The sequence below is a fragment of the Myotis brandtii genome, unplaced genomic scaffold, assembly GCF_000412655.1.
Source record: "Myotis brandtii unplaced genomic scaffold, ASM41265v1 scaffold1424, whole genome shotgun sequence".
Classification (NCBI taxonomy): Eukaryota; Metazoa; Chordata; class Mammalia; order Chiroptera; family Vespertilionidae; genus Myotis; species Myotis brandtii.
In genome coordinates, this window is record NW_005355089.1 from 932,731 (window position 1) to 955,096 (window position 22,366).

At 43.6% G+C, this 22,366-nt stretch overlaps 1 protein-coding gene across 3 annotated transcripts in view; it reads right to left on the minus strand.

Annotated features, from left to right (window-relative positions):
- Window positions 1-22,366, minus strand: part of PFKFB1 (6-phosphofructo-2-kinase/fructose-2,6-biphosphatase 1) — a 45,701-nt gene that overhangs the window by 9,244 nt on the left and 14,091 nt on the right. For 2 of the 3 annotated variants that reach the window (XM_005860893.2, XM_005860894.2), the window contains exons 2-9: window positions 19,656-19,781; window positions 16,950-17,043; window positions 16,072-16,138; window positions 14,935-15,009; window positions 13,013-13,069; window positions 10,668-10,789; window positions 6,689-6,896; window positions 3,872-4,018 (exon numbers count right to left, since the gene is read on the minus strand). In XM_005860893.2, coding sequence (XP_005860955.1) covers window positions 3,872-4,018; window positions 6,689-6,896; window positions 10,668-10,789; window positions 13,013-13,069; window positions 14,935-15,009; window positions 16,072-16,138; window positions 16,950-17,043; window positions 19,656-19,781 — 896 coding nt within the window. Of the gene's footprint in view, window positions 1-3,871; window positions 4,019-6,688; window positions 6,897-10,667; window positions 10,790-13,012; window positions 13,070-14,934; window positions 15,010-16,071; window positions 16,139-16,949; window positions 17,044-19,655; window positions 19,782-21,010; window positions 21,139-22,366 lie in introns of all 3 variants that reach the window. The other variant, XM_005860896.2, reaches the window with a different exon arrangement.

Genomic DNA, 22,366 nt, shown 5'->3' on the forward strand with positions numbered 1-22,366 from the left:
TGTTCAACCACTGGGCCATGCCAGCCTGGCCAGCCTTTACCATAGTTTTAAGGCCAAATGATTGTAGAACAGTAGCACCTAGGTTTCTTTGAACACAGCTTTAGGTTTGTGCCTGTTGTCTGAGTGTATATGTGTGTGTGTGTGTGTGTGTGTGTGTGCATGAGGTATGTGGCTGTGCAGATGTGAGAGTGCATATGTATAGATGTGTTCAGCATGGTGGGTCTCTGGTGTTCCTATATGATTGTCCTAATAGGTTTGTAGGTGTATATTGTACATATGTGTATGTATTTTTATAAATATGTGGGCTTTCCCCTGGCCAGTTGCTCAGTGGTTAGAGCATTGGCCCATGGACCAAAGGGTCACGGATTTGATTCCCAGTCAAGGGCACTTATCTCGGTTGCAGGTGCTCCAGCCCCTGTAGGGGTGCGTGTGGGAGGCAACCAATCAATGTGTCTCTCTCACATTGATGCTCCTCTCTCTTGCTCCTTCTCCTTCCCCTTCCAACACTCCCTAGAAATCAATGAAAAAATATCCTTGGGTGATGATTTAAAAAAAAATAAATATGTGGGCTTAAGGATTTGTGACTTTGCATGTGTGTGTGCAGCTTGCTCATGGTGTGTACCTGTGGTATGTTTAGGGATCTATGCTTTGTGTTTGTATATGTGTCTCATCATATGTAGTGTGCTCATGTGACTGTGTGTGTGTACAGGGTGTCTGAGCATCTGAGAAAATGCCTCCGTGAATGTTTCTGTAGTCTGTCTTTCCATGTGCACCTCAGTGTGTCTGTGGCATGTGTATCTGTGAGTGTGTATGTCCCTGATTATGTTTCTGGTGGATATGTGTGAACATCTGTGTGCCTATGCCTGAAGCCTGTGTGAATTTGTGATAATATGCTTGAGGCTGTGTGATATACTGTGCGTGTGCCCATGGTACGCCTCTGTGCTCATGTGATGTAGAAATTTGCAAAGACTGCATGTGTGTCTATAGTGATTGTGATTGTGTCTGCATGTATCTCTAGGTGTGTCTGTAAGTGTGTATACGTCTGTGCGTATGGTGTAGCTGTTATTGGTAGATGTGTCTGAGAGGGAGCCTGTGTCTGACTAGTGTCCATGAAGTGCATGTCCGTGACTGTAAGCATACTGTGGTGAGTGTGACTGTGTGTGCAAGTTTATGCACATCCACAGCAGGGTTCTCCCATTTTAGAGCATCTCTCATCCCTCCTGCCCCTACCTCTGCTCCAGGATCTCTGGCAGATAAAGAAACAGCTATCCACAGACATCTCAGAAGGCAATCATTAGTAAATCCCTAACAGTTTCAGAGTGGGCCTAAGGGAGATACACTCTCTTTACCCAAAGGAGGAATCGAGAGCTCAGAGACTGTCCCTCGGGAGCATATGAGAACTCTGAGTCCACTTAGAAATCCCCAGAAGTGAGGTGGCTGCTGGTGGGGTGGGGAAGCGATGTTGGTTTTCCATCTGGTTGTGTGGATTCCAAGAATTAGACCTTCCTGTAGGAGAAGCAGCAGGCTCTGGTGTGAGGTTCACCTCTTCCCCAGCCCAAAAACAGCTATGCATTGTCCAACTTCTTCAACTGGCCCTGCCCATGGGAGAAAGTGCACCCTATAGGACACAACATCCTTCCAGATTGGCTTTAACTTTCTATTCAGAGGCATTCTGAGAACCTGTTGCCAGTGGAAATGGTCACTGATTCCCTATTGACTTAAGGAAAACTGCCTAACCTCTCTGAATTTTATTTTCCTCATCTGCAAAACAAGGAGAATTACAATGACCCCACAAGAGTGTTTTGAATATTAGAGGTAATATGTGCAAAAGAGACTAGTACAGGATATACAAGGCACATTTTAAAGACTCAATAAATGGAACTAATTAACAATATATTATTGATCATGGAAAACAAACCAGAAACGTAGGCATCATTCTAAATTCTTGCTTCTTCCTCATCCACACCCTCATAACCCATTGCTAGGATTCTACCTCCTAAATTTCTCTCAAATCTATTCCTTTTTCCTCCCTCTTAGCCCCCACTGCTACAACCTTAGCAGCTGCACACACACAATACGCTCTTTGTTTAAGCTGTTCTCTCTGCCTGGTATACCACTCCTGATATTCTCTATCTGGCTCACTATTAACCTTCCAAGTTAACATTGGCATCACTTCCTCCAGGCAGATCCTGGCTGGGTCACCTGTCCTGCCCCGACATCTGTGCGCCCACAGTCTAGCCTACCAGAGCCTGTATTACACACACTGCTTTGTATTCCTCTAACCTGTTTAGCCTGAAAATTCAGTGAAGACAGGAACCAAAATATGTGAAACAGATTTTGCGAAACAAAGTAGGTATCAAATAAATGTTTATATCACATGTGTGCAAGAAACAAACCATAACTGAACTCTTAGGATGAAGAGTTGACATATTTTCTTGCATGTATCTTATAGCAAATACATGTGATATGCAGAACGATGCTACATATCCCTTTTTGTAAGTATGGGTATCACTGTACATCTATCGTTAAGGACGTATGTATGTATATATACACACACACATACTTGTCAGTATTTATAGAGGCTTATTTAGTAGGCAAGAAGGTTAACCTACCTACATTCAAGTTATTTGTATCTGTGGTGAAGTTTTTACTTTGGGGTCTAACAATCATAACCTATGTGCCGCTATCTGATATCAGTGTATCTATAGTGCAGGTGAAACAATGGAGAGGAAACAATGCCTTTTCAAAGAACTCATGGGCCCAGATAGTGTGGCTCAATGGTTGAGCATTGACCTATGAACCAGGAGGTCATGGTTCAATTCCCAGTCAGGGCACATGCCCAGGTCGTGGGCTCTTTCTGCAGTGTGGGGTGTGCAGGAGGCAGCCAATCAATGATTCTCTCTCATCATTGATGTTTCTCTCTCCCTCTCCCTCTCCCTCCCTCTCTTTCTAAAACAAATAAAAACATTTTTAAAAAGAGCTCATGGGAAAACCTGACCCAAAGAGAGATTGCCATGTGATAAGGGTCCGATAAAATATTCCTCAAGTTCTTCGTTCCATCTCCAGTGCCACTACTCTGGTCCATCGCACCCTCACCTCTTCCTGGACTAATGCAGTCACCTCCATACCAGTTTACATGCTCGTTCTGGCCCTCTTCCTACCTAGTCTCCACACGTGGCCAGAATGGTCTTTTTTATTTTATTTTTTAAAAGTGAATCACATTCAAGCCATTCCTCCTTGACTTAGACTACATCAATGGCTTCCCATTTATAGGTCAGCATCCAAATTCCTCAACACGATATAAAGCCCTATGAGCTACCTTCCTTTCCAACCTTATCTCCCGTATCTCCAGACCTCACAATCATTGTCCCAGCCTCTCTGCTGTTCTAGCCTCCGTTCTCTGAACATGCCATGCTCTCTTCTCATCTCTGGGCCTTCACATGAGCTGTTCCTTGCCACTGAAATTTAATTTATTCCCTCACTCCCAGACCGTTTTGCCTGTTTCTTTTCTCATCTCCACCTTCATCTAGGAAGCTTTCCTTGTAAATCTCACACCATTAAGTCTTGTCAGAAGCACCTTCAGCCTCCATAGTCCCTTGTACTTCCTGTACTTCCTCTCACAACCCTTTGTCACATGAGATGCAGTGTCTTATTTACTGTCTGCATAGGGGCTCCATGAGTTCAGAGAACTTGTCTGTTCTGGCCTTCATGGATCTTCAACACACAGAATAGTGCCTGGCACATGACTGGTTGTCAAGAAGTGTTTGTTGAATTAATTAGGTTACCATAGGAGCCAGCAGAGACAACCCAGGGTATAAGCTGAGAGTGAAGCCCCACCATCCACCAGGAAATCCATTCCCCTACATCTCACCGCATCAATCTCATTCAGGGCCTTCCACTGCTCATAGGGGACGCCCAGGGCCTCAGCTGTCTGGATAGTCCTCTTCATGTGGCTGGTCCACACTTTCAGGGAGCTGATGCCCTGGGACTGAATGAAGTTGGCCAGGGCATAAGCATACTGGAAAGTAGGGGGTACAGATGAGGAGAGGAGGGGAGAAAGAGAGAGAGATGAAAGAAGACAGGGTAGCCATGAGAACAAGCGCAGATCTATCACAAATGATAGAATGATGATGAACAAGCAAGAATACAGTTTAAATGTTTCCAATTTATAAAAAGCCATATACTTTCCCAGGTGACTACGGATCAAGGGAATAGAATAGAATATGTGCATTTATGTGTGTGCGTTTGTTTGTTGTTGCTTGTTCACTGAACCCCCCACCCCCCTCGCACCGCCGTCGGTTATTCATTCCTTCAAACAGTCCACCTCTAACATTTGTGGAGACTGGGACAAGAGTGCATAGGGAGGCTCTCCACCCACAGTCCACCTCCCTTCTCTTCCTGCCTCCATCCTGCACTCATAGATGCCTTGAGTTCAGGTTTGTGGATAATCCAGTCACATGACAAGTTCTGCCCACACCATATCCTCACAGATCCCCCGATCCACAAACAGTGACCCTTTGGCCACACCTTGACCTAGGGGTGAACACTCCTGTGATATGGCCTGCTTTTAGGTGGACAGACTCAGTGATAGGGCCACACAGACACTGGAAACAGACACCAGACCACAGGGCAGAGATTTCTTGGGTTCTGGGTACTCAGAGTGTGGTCTAGATGTGGTGGAGTGGGATTTGGGGAATATTTCTCTTTGACTCTTTGAATTCTTATTGCTTTAGTAGGGGTGCTGATACCCAGGTTCTAACCACATTCAAACATGTGCTGAGTAAGTGTGGACCTGCACTGAATATCAGGGTGTCCTGTTCTCAAGACACAGCCAGTCCAGGGAAGGAAATGGTGACAGCACCGAGAGAAACCACGAAGGGCGGGCGGTGGGAGCCCCGAGGAGCCAGTGCCTCGCTCTCCTCTGCGTCCAGGCACGTTACTCTGTGTACAGATGTGTGTGAGGAGCATGGGCACAAACGCATAGACACAGGCGCGCGTTTACACGTACGAATATGGGCACTGGGTGCACACAGTCTAAGGGCGGGTTCTGAGTCAGCAGCAGTCAGTGTGCTCTGGTGGAAGCAGCCCTTGACTGGGGGCGGGGGGGTAGGTGATGGGGTTAAACTGCTGCAGCTCCCATACACCCGGCTCCCTGTGCCCTGGGGGTCCCTGCCCTCTCTGGCCTGGGATCTCCTGCTGTGAGATCTGAACAGCATTCGCTCACCTGGCCTGGTCTCTGCGAGTGGAGATTAGTTCGTGGATGGGGAGCGCCCAGAGCACTCCCTGGCACACGGTCGGTGAGCTACTGTAATGGATGTGGTGACAGTCCCTGGGGAAGTGTGTGGTGCACTGTGCCCACACGTGAAGGTGGGGGCCAGGCGGGTGTGTGTCCATGCTCACATGTGTGTGGAGATGGCCATGTGTCCAAGCTGGGTGCTGAGCTAGGTGGGCAAGGACGTGGCCAGCCCCACCCAAGACAACCCTGCAGGTGGTGCCACGAGGTGGGGGTGATGCCTCTGGTGGCCTTTGACTCTGCTCTTGAGGGGAGTCCCTCTTGAGGGGAGGCTGCCAGTGTGAAGGCCACGGAAAGGGAGCCACAAGGATAGGTGCAGTCCCTTGCCTGTGACAATGCCACCTCTGCAGTGGGGCTGCTGAGGGCAGCCAGGAAGGCCTGGTTTTCAGTCCTGGCTCCCGCTGTGTCTGACCTGGGGCTGCTCTCTGCTCCTGTCTGGGACTCAGCTTCCTTATCCATAAACTGGTGATGGTAATGCCCACCCCACAGAGCTGCTGAGAAGATTAAATGAGGCCACAAGTGTCCAATGAAAGAGGGCGTTTCCTCCCTGCGCACCCACATCCCATTTGTCCCATCCCCAAGCGATTCCCCCAGCAAGAACCTGTGCTAACAAGCCTAGGCACAGGGCTGAACACTGGGGAAAATGTGTCCATTGAGTGAGCCAGCACCCATAATGTGCAGGTCACCATGCTTAGCTGGGCAGAAAGGACTCATGCCATAAAGTCAGAGATGGGCCAGTACTGGGAGAGATGGAGCCCAGGGCATGGTAAGCTGTCTGGGGACTGGAGAGGACAGGGAAGGGCTTCTTAGACCAGACCATGGAGCAGCAAATGGACCCTGGAAGGGGGTGTGGGAGGTGGGGCAGGAAGGAAGCAGTAACAGGTGGGAGATAAGTGCTGACAGCGTGATGATCTGCAGTGGGCTGGAGGGGGTATAGCATCAGCCCTAAGGGAGGAGAAGATGGATTCAAGGGTAGGGCACTTCAGGGTAGCTGTCTGTGCAAGTGGTGGTCATCGGCTGACAGAGGAAGGCAACCTAAGTGGGGAAACTGCACAAGTAAAGGCATAGAGTTGTGAGGAAGATGAGGGGACCAGTCAGGCAGGGGCCAAGGTGCTTATCATGCTGGGGTTGGAGAAGCAGCCAGATATGAGCAGGACTGGAGTGCCAAGACCTAGCTTCTCAGCCTTGCAGCTCCTGTGGGCACATGGTAGCATTCAAGGATGGTTCAAGACTGAGTGGCTATCAGGGCAGAAGAGTGGGAGTGACCAGAACCTGCTTCTACCCTGTCACTGAGACTCGCAATCCTCAGGACCCAGGTAGTGGCTACTCCACCCACCTGTGGCACCCCCTGGTCCAGATCAGCCAATGCCTCTGGGTACATGGGGCCTTCCCTACCTGCTTGCCCCGAGCTGAGAGGCCAGAGTCACCTCCAATGCGGCCTCTGAGGTTGAGTTCACTCTCACCATGCCGGCATAGGTAGATGGAGCGGGGTGTGACGTGGATGTTCATAAGATAGTATACTGTGCGGCTCTGGATGTGGTCCTGCACTCGGTTCACCATGTAGCGTGTGCCCACGTCGAAGATCTTGATGTAGGACAGGTGGCTGGGCCAGTCCAAGCAAGAGCAAGGGCAGTTCAGGGGCTGATGGTGGAAAGGCTAGTCCCAAGAGAAACCCCAACTACACACCCTGCCTTCAAGCTTCCTCCACAACCCAGCTTTCACCTACCTTTTCTCTAACCAGATGCCATGCCTTTTCTTATTCTAGGTACCCGTTTCAGAAACTTGCTTCCTGGCCACCTTCAGAAGCTTACTGCCTGCTACCATCTCCCTCTGTATTCTTTTCTCAGTCTCAACTTGAGCCAGGTTGTCTTTTCACCTTCACTTATCACACTCCAGGCATCTGGGGTTCTGTCTTCTGTGGTTCACACTCCTGACATACTTGGAGAGAAGCAGTAATCCTCTGTGTCTCTGGATACCTCCAACATCTCCCCAGCAGTTCCAAACCTGTCCACTCCCTCACCCTTTCAAATCATGAGCTGAGCTCTGCTTCTCTGTTCTTTGAATCTCTGCTGTGATATATTGTAATTGACACTCTATAGGCAGTTACCAGATTGTGTGTGCTGTGTCTCTGTGTGTATGTATCTTTCCTTACTCAGAAAGTGGAGTGTGTTAGGTTCTTTCCCTATCGGCCAAGCAGTCAACAAACATATCCTTGTCTGTTCTAAGCATTGTGCTTGGGAGTTCTTAGGCCAGTTAGGAATATATACTTAGAAATTCATGACCAATGCTCAACACCCATTCCACAAACACATTCTAAGGTGTGTCATGTGCTGGGCATGGGAATACAGATGTGGTTCACAACATCAGTGGGGAACTTGTGGTCCTTGCTTAGAACCACTTTTCAGTCTCCTCAATTCTTTGTCATGAACCAATAACTATACGCAGAATGATAATCAAATTATTCAACAACCTGTTTGCAGAGGAGCTCTAAGTGGGGGACTTTGACTAATCAAGACTAGAACCATGGAGCAAGACTTTGAGGTATCTGCTGTGCCAGGCACTAACTCCTAAGTTGTTTTATTATAAGGAGTTCAGGGTGATCCCTGGAAAGAGGTGGGGGAGGCTGGGGCAATGGGGTGACACACTAGCAACCCTGTGTGCACAGTAACAAAACCAAGTGAATGGAAATGGTTGCAGGTAAGGCGGTGAGCGATGGGTTTGGTTTCAGAAAGCCTCTCTGGTTTTCCTAAAGAAGGCCTTTCTATCTGCACCATACTCAGCATGCCCTTTCCTGTCATTCATGTCCAATGGTCCCATAGGGCATTCATATTTGCTGAACATTTTGGGAGCTTCTGGCAGGGAATGCAGACTTCAAAGTGCATGAATCCTCATAACAATCATAGGAAGCAGAGATTATTATCTCTGTTTTATGGGTGAGGAAACTGAAACAGAGAGAAGGAAGTGATTTGCCTAAGGTCAACCTCTCCAAGGACTGTCAGAGCTTGAGGGTAGAAAATATATGATGTAGCATTGTTGTCTGGTTACTGTCTGTTCCTGACACTAAATTCTTGGTGGCTCTAGGAGAATTTCCAAATTCCTCAGCTTAGTCTGACATTCTCGGTGCCTTCACACACTGGTCCCATTTGGCCTCGCCTCACTGTTCCAGGCCCATGCTCACAACTTCTGTTTTACTCTAGCCTTTATGCTTTTTTTCTGGGTGATTCTCTGTATTCCTCTACTCTTATTCAGATTTAACTAGGCCATTATGAAGTGCTATTCTCTTTGCTTGAAAATGTGTTCCTTGCCTGGTCTCCAAAGTTGAGTCCCTACGCATCCATCCTTCTAGGGCCAGTACATTCACTCTCTCTAGGAAGACTTCTTTGAGCCCAGACATGTGAAGTCACTTAGAAGTGTTTCACACAAAAAAGTATTACCATAGCTAATACTCTACCCTACCACATATAATTTAAAATAAAAATCATAATCTATATTATAAGGAGGTTCTACCAAGTTCTGGTTTTATTTTTACTATTTTGACTACCTTAATGCTGGAAATATAAAATATTTCAAGATCATTTTCTTCTTATTTTTGGTAGCCTCTTCCTTATTGGTGCCCTAAACACATGTCGAGTCTACCTAACTGGGTAAACCTGCTCTTCTAGACCTCTTCCTCCAAGATGAGCTGGGTCTTCTCCTCTGTGTTCCTCCAGCTCACTTGTTTGATCATCCCCGCTATTCTGATCAACTGCATACTCATGGTCTTCCCCAACCAAATGGTCATTGTATCAGAGCAGAAGCAGGGACAGACCTTCGCTGTTTGGGTTCCTAGGGCAGAGCTTAGGGCTGGGCCCTGAGGCATGGACTATAAATGTCTGTTCATGGAAAAATGATTAAAGTCAACCGTGATACTCAAACTGATTCATCAAACACTAACTGAGCACCTGCAGGAATATAGGTTGAAGGCTAGAAGGCTAGGGGCTTTCTCAATGCCACTCTTTCACCTCAGCTCCTCTCCTTCAAATTTCTTTCACCATAGGCTGCTAGCCCCTATGCTGCCTGTGGAAACTGGAAAAAGTTACACTTTCCTCAGGGCAGAAACAGCCGCACTCCAGCACATATGCTTTTCTGAGAAAAGTAAGTATACCCTTGACCTAAAGATCCTTGCACAGTGAACAATCTTCACAATTGTACCTAAGGTCCTGCCCCTTGCACTGTGTGTCTAAGCCTCATGTGACGCTTTTTATGACTTGGGGATGTGAGAAGGGAAGAACCAGGCTGGAATTTTGGAGATAAGCGTTTGAGTATATATGCTGCTACTGATTCATTATGTGGCCTCAGATAAGCCCTTGCCCTGCTCTGGGTCTCTCTTTCCCTATCTGAGTAGTGAGGTAGTAACAATGCTCACCTCTTAGGACTTCAGTTAGACAGGGTTGACAGGGTTAGAAAGATGTTCTTGAAACTTCTTAGGGTAGTATTTAGCTTGAAACCTCCTTACCCCTCTCACTTGGATTACAAAGAGTCTGAGTGACTCTGAAAGTCTCTTCTCATCACAACCCATTTTGAAAAAGGGCAGGGCTCTGGGAGCAACCTATGTCAAAAACTTTCATTTTCCCTGTACTGACAGCTAACACCTCTCCCATCTTTATCTGGTATTAGGAATAAAAGTTTCAAATTTTTCATGTGTCTTCCCATGTTTCAAGACACTATGGAAGCTACCTGAGAATGGAACCCACCTCTCTTGCTCTTATTTACACTCCCTATGTACACCACAGCCTGGAGGGACCAACTACTTATTGATTGAAGAGGTATACGTGGGCATTGTAAGAAGAGACATGGCTAGGAGACAGAATATGTGGTTAGAATCCTAGCTTTAATAGTGGGAGCTTGGGCAAGCAGTTTTAGCTCTCTAAGACTCAATTTCTTCTTCTTGAAAATTTATGATCATAAGACCTATTTTAGTGCCCTTTACAGGGGATTTAATGAAACAAAGAAGGTGAACATGTTTGGAATCTGAAATGCTATCCACGAGTAAAGAATACTTTTCAAAAAATAATAGCAACAAAGACAGGAGGAACTATAAATATAAATGTCTGTCCACGCCCCCCCACCAGAGATCAGGTCCCCGATATGTCCATATTGCTCAGGAAAACACTACTTCAATCCTCTTGTGAACACCTTGAACATCAATGAATCACCACCTCATTGATAATTAGAACTAGGAGGGTCCTTGAATACAAATCAAGTCCAGCTCCCTGATGTTACAGATAGAGGAGCTGAGTGAGGTCCAGAGAGGGAAGAAATGTCCCTAGGTCCTACAGCATATTGAAACAGGGCTAAGCATTCAGACCTGGACTGTGGAGTTCTGGGCTCTTACCTGTCCAGTTCATCATCCAGGGGTTGGTAATTGAGCTCATAGCATTCAATTCTTTTTAGAAAGTCTTCCAGAACCTTTTCTCGGTCACAGTCTATGTAATCAGGGCTGCCGAGTTTCACTTGCTGGGAGAAGAGAGAAGGACAGAGGGACTGTGGAAGACAGAGACTCTGACAGGGCCCTTGGGAAGGGCCGTTAGAGATCATTGAGTAAAACATCCCTCATAATAAAGATGGCAAAATTGGGAGTTGGAGAAAGGGTCTTGCTCAAGTTTATAAAATGAGTCAGTGGAAGATAATCTGGACTGTGTGACTCTTCATTACTTATATCTCTATGTGGCCAAACAAGGTCTGTTGCATTATATTCAGTTCTAGAACGCACTGCTTAAAAAGAACATTTATAAGAGGCCTGGAGATTGTGCCATGAGAAATGGTTGAAGAACAGGAGATATTGGCCAGGGGTCACAATAGCTTACATGTATTGAGTGTTTCCTGGGAGAATATGGTATGTTTGCTTTAGGGCTGGCATCTCCAATTCTCTCAATACCTACCTTCTTCACCCATCTCAGTGAATGGCACTATCATCCACTCAGTCAACTGAGCCTAAAAGGCAACTGGGAGTCATCCTAGATGTGTCCCTTTCTAACATTCCCCTCCTCTCAGCAGGCACCAAAATCCTCTCCACTATATCTTATAAATATCTCTTTAATTGGCCTGCATTTTCTTTTGCCTGAATGTTCATGATAGCTTTGTGACTGATCACTCTGTCTAAAATCCTGTTACTTCTGCCCAGCCGGTGTGACTCAGTGGTTGAGCGTCGACCTATGAACCAGGAGGTCATGGTTCTATTCCGGGTCAGGGCACATGCTCAGGTTGTGGGTTCAATCCCCAGTAGGGGATGTGCAGGAGGCAGCTGATCAATGATTCTCTCTCATCATTGATGTTTCTATCTCTCTCTCCCTCTCCCTTCCTCTCTGAAATCAATAAAAATATATAAAATAAAATCTTGTTATTTCTGATGCATTTCCCATACTAATAGCCAGAAGGATATTTCTAACATGCACATCTGACCATGGAATTCCCTTGCTTAAGACCTTTCACCATTTCTCATATACTTTAGGACAAAGTATGAAATATTTTAGCGGGTGACTCATGGTTTATCATGATTGGGCCTGAAATGATTTTTTATCTTCATCTATTACTCCCCTATTCCTCTGCACACTTTACTTTAGCCAACCTAAGCAACTTACAGTTCCCTGGAGATGCCATACTTCATACATGCTATTCTCTTACTTCCCATTCTTTGCCTGCCAAATTTCTATGCATTCCTCAAGATGCAGGTCAGCTATTACCTTCATTGAGAAGCCTTCCTGTTGCACCCTACCCCTCCCATGCAAGGTTAGGTCCTCAACACTCTGTTCCCACAGCCTCCTTTATTCCCTCATCTTAGCATTGATAGCACAGAATTATGCCTATAAACTTGTCAGTCTTTCTCACTAGACTGAGCACAAGAGCAAGATTCTTCTCTATCCATTTCTATGTCTCTAATACCCAGAATGGCCCAGCGCAGGTGTATGGATTCATTTTCTGTTGAATCAATAAATGGATGGATAGATGGATAAAGAGGAAAGAGAGGGATTGGGCATGTTCTGTGCCTGTAGAGGCAAAAATAGGACCAGTTGAATGGAAATTACAAGGAGGCAGATTTCAGCTTGATTGGACTGCACTTGATGAAGGTGATGAGCTTCTTGTCACTGGAGGTATGAGGAAAATGTCTAGACATTCACCTGAGATTTCAAGTATCTGATGGAGGGTTGAAGATGACTTCTAAGGTCTCTTTTGTCCCCGAACTCCAGTAATTTGATGAAATGGGGAACAATACAATATGGTAAGTGATCTAGCTCTAGACCACATGCCTAGAATCTAAAAGCAGTGATAGCTCTGCTGTGAATCGTGGGGCAGGATAAAGAGCTTTTGAGGCAGATAGCCAAGTCTGAGGTCCAGTCCCAGTTCTACCTCTTTTTGACTGTATAAACCCTTGACAAGTCACTTTTCTTGGAACCTCAGTTTCTTGTTTCCAACACTGAAATGATTCCTAACATGCAGGTTTGTTGTGAAAAATCAATGAGAGTAAAGTTTGGAGCCTGGTGCATATTAATAACTCTATATATGCTGGCCTCATTTAATTTCATAGGAAAGTTGTAGGCCACAGTTGTTATGGAATGCTTCCTGTAGGAAGTGGGAAGAAAATCTTGGGGAAGAATACCTCCTTTGATCCTATAGAGGTAATTTTAGGCATGATCCAAGCCTGAAGCAAAGTAAGGAGGAAAGGTAACTGGGGCTCCTTACCTTGATGTTTTCTGCAATGATACCAGGGTCATTACAGATGGACTCAATGAAAAACACCTATAAGAGAAACAGAAGAGAGATTTCCAGCAGGGAATTATGTTTGATAGGAGCTTGACCCCTTCTCAATGGCTCTGATTCATGGCTGGGGGTATCTCTGACAACATAATTTCATTCACTGGTGCTTTTAAGAATTCAGATTTTTATGGGGCAGATGGGCTCTAAATTGAATGGCTCCAGATTATTGCTTTGTATTTTTACTGTTTTTTAAAATGTGGGATCCTAGAAGTAATGTCTACAAAATAAATCAGGCTCTTAGAAAGACAATGTTCCAAGAGGGATGGACAACCTTTTGTAAGTAGCATGCTACGGTGGTGATGGGGATTTAGCTCACCTGAAACCATTTCACCTGAAATCAATTCTCCTGGTGCCAATTCATCTAATTAATTCATGATAATTTTCTTTCTTTTTTTTCCAAAGAAAACTTAAAAATTCCCCTTCACCTTGTACACCCAGATCCCCTCTGGCAATCAAATTTGTTCTCTGTATCTATGGGTCTGTTTCTGTTTTACTTATTCATTTGTGTGTGTGTTTTAGATTCTATAAATAAGTGAAATCATATGGTATTCATCTTTTTTGTCTGACTTATTTCACTTAGTACAATACCCTCTAGGTATATCCATGTTGTTGGAAATGGTAATTTTCATTCTTTTAATTGCTAAGTAATATTCTATTGTGTGTGTATATATATGTGTGTGTGTATGTATATACACATCCTTCTTGGAGCACTATTTCTTTCTAAGAACCTAATTGTTCTCCATATACCATATCTTCTTTATTCATCTATTGGTGGACACATAGGTTACCTTCATATCTTGGCTATTGTAAATAATGCTGCAATAAACATAGGGGTGCATATATCTTTAATTAATGTTTTTATCTTCTTTGAATAAAAAAAACCAAAGTAGTATTTCTGGGGCACATGGAAATTCTGTTTTTAATTTTTTGAGGACTCTCCATACTGTTCTCCACAGTGGCTGCACCAATTTACATTCCCACCCACAATGCATGAGGGTTCACTTTTCTCCACATTCTCACCAACACTTGTTATTTGTTGGCTTAAAAAATTTTTAAATTGATTTTTCAGAGAGAGGAAGGAAGAGAGTGAGAAACATTAATATGAGAGAGAAACCGATCAGTTATCTGCCCCAACTGGGGACCAAACCTGCAACCTCGATATGTGCCCTGACTGGGAATCAAACCTGCCACCTTTTGGTGTATGGGATGATGCTCCAAGTAACTGAGCCACCCGGCCAGGGCTTGTTGACTTATTGATGATAGCCATTCTGACTGGCATGAGGTGGTATTCACTGTGGTTTTGATGTTTAGTGATGTTGAACATCTTTTCTTATGTCTATCAGTCATCTGTATGTCTCCTATAGAGAAATATATATTCAGGTCTGCTACCCATTTTAATTGGATTTTTTTGTTTTTTTAATATTGAGTTGTATGAATTTCTTATATTTTGGATATTAACCCCTTATCAAGTATATCACAAATATATTCTCTCATTCGGTAGATTTCCCCCCCCCCCCGTTTTTGTTCATGGTTTCCTTTGCTGTGTTTACTGGCTTTTAGTTCTTATATATGTGTTTTGTAGTGGTTCTCTCTCCACTTTCCTCACCCGCCCGCCCCCACAGTGTCAGCCTATCAGCCATCATTTTCATTGCCTAACGTGGCACCTCTCCTTTCCTGTTCTGTTCTGTTTTGCTGCTTCTAACCATGATCTGGATAGCCATCTCAACCAAATTAAAATGTTGAGCCTATGGTAGCTGATTTGGCACCGATGAGTCCTCTGGTTTGCCTTTCTTTGGAGTTTGTGCTGGATCAGTAGGCTCTAGATAAGAGTGGCAGTGTTACTGTACCTTGTAACCATGTTCCTTGGCAAACTGCAAAATCAGTGACCGTCGTTCTCTGGTAGTGTTGGTGGCATCAAAAACCTAGAGGCACATGATGAGATTGGTTTACTATGAGTCTGGTGCTGATAGAACGCCTACTCTTTGAGCATCCCTGTATTTAGCCAAGTGGAGTGCTACCAGGAGGAGATAGAACTTGGACGGGGTGACGAACAAAGGAAAGATTTGGAATTGGCTTGTGTCAATTTCTCAAGTACTTATTGAGTCCTAATGTCTCTCCCGAAATGTAGCAGGCTTTGTAAGTCTAATAAGACAAGAAAAAAATTGTGGGGTTTTTAAAAAAATATATTTTTACCAATTTCAGAGAGGAAGTGAGAGGGAGAGAGACACAGAAACATCAATGGTGAGAGAGAACCATTGACCGGCAGCCTCCTGCAACATGGGCATGTGCCCTGACCAGGAATTGAACCATGACCTTCTGGCTCACAGGTCGATGCTCAACCACTGAGCCATGCTGGCCAAGCAAAAAGTGTGGGGTTTTATTAGGGTCATTATACAGGTGAAGTAGCTGAGCCTTTGAGGAAGGATTTGCCTTAACCAAGGTCACCGAGAGTTGTTGACAGAGCAGAATTAGAACTGATTTCTCATCTCCTAGGTGAGGCTTCTTCCTTCCTTATCACCCTGGAGCGCTTTAAGAACAGGAAACAACTCTCCAGCACCTTAGATGGGACAGTTTGCATATTTGAGGATCTTTCCCCCTTTTAGAATTTGCAAATCCTATCTCAAAAGCCTGAGATTAAACGGACTAAAATGTTTAGGAAATCTCAGAACTCAAAAATGTTTTACTGTAGTTTAAATTTTAGTGTAGTGCTGCTAAATTCCTGGGAGTGGTGTGGGAGGTATAGTAGTTAACTGTAGATTCAGGAGCGACACAACCTGGATTACAGTTCTGTCCTGACACATACATACTATGCCATTTTTGGAAATTATTTAATCTGTGTGTCATTCTTCTGGGATATAAAATGGGGTATAATATCTATCTAGAAGTACCTAGAATAACATGTGGAACACAGTGAATGCTCAATACACATATTATCTGTTCTCCATCCCAGCAGAAACCCTAGGGAACAATACAAATTTCTTTACCGCAACATGGCCCTCCTCACGGCTGAGATAATCATGAACATCCTTCAGGGCTGCCAGAGCACACCGCCTGTAAAAGGAGAAAGAAACAAACAAGACCCATCCTCAAGATTGGTTCCTCTCCATTTTTCTGCAGTATCTTTTGCACCATCTCTCAGATGTCCTAGATTAAATTATTCACCTATTAAACATCTACACAAGGTGTCCTTTCTTCTAGGCACCATGGCAAGCACAGAGATGTCACACAGGGGAAAATGGCATGCCCAGGAAAATACTGAATGACAGAAGCCATACTATTAAAGGCTCCATCCCTTGAGTTAATAGAGCTCAAACTGAACTGCTTCTTGAACCCAGTTAGAGGCTGAGGGTATGGTCTGTGAAGGAGAAGGCATTCTTGATATGGATACCAGTGCAAGCACATGTATGGCATTGGCAATGTATTTATGATTTTGGTAAAAATCTATTTAATGATTACTCTTTTCAAGGTTCTATTATGAAGGCATGGATCAATAAGTGAGACACAGGCTCTTTTCTGTAAGTGCTCAGTCTTTTAGAGGAGAGAGACCTTGAGGTTGAATGGATGTGATTGGAGAGATTGGAATATGCCAAGTTATTGAGACTCTTGTCTCAAATATTAGCCTGAAAAGTTTCCATTCTTTCCTGTCAGAAGTAGGAGACTGTTTAAAGTTTTTAAGCAGGGGATAGCTATGACCAGAAACAGGTTGAAGGTAATATGGTAGATGGGCTGTCCAAACCACCCTTTGAGAGTCTAGAGGGCCTCCTTGCTAACCCTAGTGGTTCTGCCCTAGTCCCCCATCACCTGAACAAAGCCCTCCCTCAGCCAGGGAGCAGCGCAGGTCCCTAAAATGTTAGATACTTACTTCCTGATAAGTAGGGCCTCCATGTTGTCTGGAAGAAAGAATTCGTAGTTCTTGTAGCTAACTGCCTCTCGTCGATACTGGCCTAAATTAAACACTGAAAGCAGGGAACACTGGTGAAGAGTTTGGGAAGATCTCAGTAGCAAAAACATGTCCTTGTTGGGAGGGAATTTAGGGGTAGAAGAAGGTATAATTTGTAGCTATATAATATGCTTATAAAGCTTTAAATTTTGTCTACCAGATTTATTGTTCACAACAATCCTGCAAAGTGGGAATCACCATTTCCATTTTACAAATGAGGAAACTGAAGTTCAGAGATGGTAAGTAACTTTCATAGTTAATTAGTGGGGAACTGGAATTTAAACTCAGAGCTGTTTGATTCCAAAGCTGGTGGTCTTTCCACAATTTTAGTTTATCATAAACTCCAACCCTTTTCATGCTCTACTCCATTGGAAAGATAAAGAAACTGAGGTCCAGTGAGTAAAATCAATCACCAAGAGTCAAACAGTGAGTCAGAACTAGTTTGGGCTTTCTGAATCATAGTCCAATGTTATTACATCTTTCTGTATCCTGACAGGGAAACTAAATTTAAGCCCTCTCTAAAGCCATATTTCTCATTTGTAATGGTAAAAAAAACAGAAAGGAGGGAAGGAAAGGAAAGAGGATATAGGCAATAAGGTGAAGTAACCTTTCATGCATTCAACTAATAAATTTTTTTCTGATGCCCACTCTGTGAAGAAGGACATGACTTCTGGGGTCTCAGAGATGAACCATATTTGTGTGATGAGGCTCTCAAAGTCCTCAGAATCCATCAGACAGGACAGAGAACAATTCAGTAAACAGAGCTCCCATCTAGTTTGTCAAGTACTCTGACAGAGCCATGCGAAAAAGTAAGGGGAAAGGAAAGACTAATTAACTTTGGGTGATCTGAGGCTTCTTGGAGAAAGCAGCATTTGAATTAATCCTTTCAGGGAGGCAGGCCTTTTATGGACCAACATGGGAGATGGGGGGGACGACAAAGTCAATTCTAGGTAGAGGAACAGCTTGAGCAAAGGTAGGGCATTGGCAGAAGGCAGAGCATGTTTGGGGGATGGTGAGTCATCCACTGTGACTGAGGCCTGAGAGACTTGTAGGGGCTGCTTGTAGAAGTCCTTGAACAACAGGCTAAGGAGCTTGGAGTTAAGACCCATCCACCACTGTGTTATGTGCCTCCTACACTCAGGAGAGGCTCCTGTGAGCCTGCAGGTCTCCAGGAGAACTGTTCCTTCTGTCCTCTGTTCTGTGAATGTCCTACTTCTCCTACAGGACTCAGCTCAAATATAACCTATCTGGAAGCTTTCACTGCCTTCCTGTTGGTAATTTCCTCTGTGAGCCCCCTCAATACCATGATCTGGGATTCCTAGGTGACATGAAGTACTCTTATGCATCACAACCACATGGAAAACTCTTCAAGGACAGGTTGCGAATCATATCCATTTTTGCATCTCCAATGCCTAGCATGGGTTTGGCACATGGAAAAGCATTGGGAAACTCTTCACTAGTGAATTAGAGAAAGCGCATTAAGGGAAAGAAGAAATGGGAGGAAGAGAGAAGGAGACTCGGTGGTGGTGGGGGAGGGTTGGGAATGGGGCAGATAAATAAGGGTGTTGGGATGGGCAAGAGAAAGGAGAGGAAAAGAGTGGAGGAAGGGAGGGTACAGGGCCAATGTGGGATTCTTTTCTCTTCCCATCAGTACAGCCAAGTAAGAGCCCTGGTACAGTGAGTGTCAGGCTTTGGAATCACGTAAATGTGGGTTCATATCCTGGTTCTGTCACTTATTGGCCATGTGCCCTTAGACAAGACACTTCACCTCCCAGGCATTAATTTTATCAACTGTGAAATGATGATAACAGTTCCTCCTTCCCGGGTGTTTTAGAACTGTGAGTTCTGTGAGGACAGACATCCTGACTTACTTGTCTTTGTTTGCCCAACATCCAAACAAATAATTAATGCTTGAGTGAATAAATGAATGCCTCAGAGACCCGTTTTCTGCACTGGAGAGCAGTGTGCTCCATTTCACTAGAGAAGTCTAACTACTTGCCTAGTGCACACGTAAAGGAGGAACATGGCCCAATAAAAATGTTCAGCTATGTTGATATTCTTTAAAAGCATCAGCACAGTCATCAGGGAATAAATAAAAACCTTTGGTAGACTTCCTTACATTTACTGTTTGTATTCTGAATTGTGTATGATGTGGGGGCACCCTATCTTTTGGTATTTAGTTTTAGTCTTGTCATACTCAAGAGACAGAATTAAATATGATCTAGTCCCTTGCCCCCCAGAGCAGGTCCAGGGGAGAGAGACCCAGGCACACGCTACAACACACTATGTAATTAGTGTTGGCATACAGGGGGCTGTGGTAAGGGTTTGTGGGGAGCTCAGAGGAGCACGGTCTTGCAAAAATGGAGCTCCTTGAGGAAAGATATTTAATCTTACTAGTTTTCCTGTCTAGCGCCTAGCCTGGGGTAGGGTACAGAGTATGTGCTCAAGAAATTTTAAATTTTATAACAGTATAGTGGTAGTAGTAGTAGTAATAGCAGTAGTAGTAGCAGTAATAGTCCACATACTATTAATAACTGAGACTTTCCTGGTACTAAGGCATACTACCTTACTCTGTTTTCAGCCAGTAGCCTGTAGGGGGCTGTATAACAAAAGGTTTCAGAGACTTACCTTTAGTTGGTGTTCCTATCCAGTTCAGATATCGGGTGAGCTTCGTAGAGATGTAAGTCTTTCCTCGAGCTGGTAAACCCACCATAATCACCATTGTGGGGGAATTGGTAAACTGGGGTATGGTTGCTGGAAGACAAACAGACCCTCAAAAACTTGTCTCCAGGTTCATATGATCTTCTAGTATCAACTCAGGGATGCAGAATTTTATAACTATATAAAAATCCCTGGAAATTGCAAATTGACTTCTCTTGACTGAATCAGAAAACTGAGATTGTGGTGCAAACATCTAACCTAAAATCTGGAGAGACAAGCTTCTGCAGGGACAGTATCCAGATCATTGTTTATCTTTCATAGATACTACTGAACAACATATAAACTCATAAGAAATTCAGCTAAACATGGTTAAGGAATTGCTAAATGTTAGCTGTGGGCTAGTGTAAGATGTGAAGACCCTGGAGGCTGTAGACATAGGTGGTTTTGCATCCTCTTGTAGACTTTTCCTTTAGGAATTCCACCAAGTGCTGACATGGAAGACAGAAGAATCCTGAGAAAGATATTTTATTCTGGCTTGGGAAGGGAAACAAAACAGCAACTATTGCTGAAAATTTTCCCCAGACCATTCTCTCTACATACCCTATGGTAGAAGAAAGCCCTAATCATCACAGGGTAAAGACAATAAAACTGTAGCTTGAGAGCACAAGAAAAGGAGGGAGCATTCCCAACTACTTTTATGAAGCCAGAGTAACCCTGGCCTCTGGTAATCAGAGGTACCAGATATACCAAAACAAGACTAATAGAATGCCAAAAAAAAAGCCCTAGAGTCCAGTATCTCTCATAAACTAAAATATAAAATATCCTCATGAAAATATTGTAAAATAGAATCCAACATCACATAAAAAGAATCATAGTGGAATTCTGTCTAGGTATGTAAGATTAGATGAATGTTCAAAAAAGTCCATCAACATAATCCATGATATTAACAAACTAAAGAAGAAAAATATATCAATTCATGAAGAAAACCACTTCATAAATTAAACACCCATTAATGATAAAATGTACGGCAAGTTAAGAATAGAGGTGAATTACTTAAACTTGATAAGGGACCTCTACAACAAAAACCTACCATTGTTGTTACCCTTGAAAGTGAAAGCCTGAACGCTTTTCCCATAAGATTAGAAACAATGAAAGGATGTCCACTCTACACTCTTTTGACATAGTACTGAAAATTCTAACCAGTGCAATGAAGCAGTAAAAGGAAATAAAGGGCATATGATTTGAAAAAGAATCAATAAAATATTCCATATATGTAGATGTCATGATTATATACATAGAAATTCCTCCAAACTATAAAATACCTTAGAACTAGGAAGTGAATTCAGCATGGTTGCAGGATACAAGGTCAATGCACAAAAATCAAATGTGAGACTTTCACTTCCATCATTAGGAGCTCCATGTACCTACTCCCCCAGTGAAACAAGCAAAGCTGGCAAATATGAAAACAAAAATAGGGCAATCAGTTAGTAAGTAATAGAGCCTAAAGCAGAGGTTCTCAACCTGTGGGTCGCGACCCCTTTGGCGGTCGAACGACCCTTTCACAGGGGTCGCCTAAGACCACCCTGCATATCAGATATTTACATTACGATTCATAACAGTAGCAACATTACAGTTATGAAGTAGCAATGAAAATAATTTTATGGTTGGGTCACAACATGAGGAACTGTATTTAAAGGGCCAGAAGGTTGAGAACCACTGGCCTAGAGCATAATAGCAGTTGAGACTGACAGCCTAATAGACAGATCAGGGAAATAGATAGTCAACGTGAGCCCAAAGGCTCCAGGAGCAACACCACAGGGAAATAGACTTAATTAAAATAGCCTAACCCAGTCCCAGAGCAAAGAGTTATATAGATATGCATTGCTCAATAGTGGGGACATGTTCTGAGCAGTGTCATTAGCCAATTTTATCATTGTGTGAACATCATAGATTTCACTTACACAAACCTAGATGGTATAGCCTTCTACACACCTAGGCCATATGGTATAGTCTATTGCTCCTAGGCTGCAAACCTATACAGCACGTTACTGTACTGAATAGTATAGGCACTTATGCTCCAATGGTAAGTATCTGAGCATCTAGACATAGAAAAGAAACATATGAAGAAATTTACTCAAAATGGATCAAAGACCTAAATATAAGAGCTAAAACCATACAACTCAGAAGAAAACCTGGGCATAACTCTTTGTGACTTTGGATTAGATGTTTTCAGGGATATAATACCTAAAGCAAATGCAACAAAAGAAGCAATAGGTAGGTGTCAAGACAGTCTCTTCAATAAATGGTGCTGGGAAAACTGGTCAGATACATGCAAAAAAAATGAACCCAGATCATTAACTTACACCATACACAAAAATAAACTCAAAATGGTTAAAGGACTTAAATGCAAGATGGGAAACCAAAAAAATTTTAAAGACTCCATAGGCAGCAAAATATCAGACATATGTTGTAGCAGTATGTTTATTAAAATAGCTCCTAGGCAGGGGTGGGCAACCCCTGGCACGCGTGCCAAACATGGCACGCCAGTAACTTTTGCTGGCACTCGAAACCCTCTCTTATAATCTTCCATTTACGATTTTTTTCTTAATATCAACTTTTTTATTTTTCAGATAAATTCAGTGTAGGTGCATCTTAGATAAATAAATAATTTTACATAA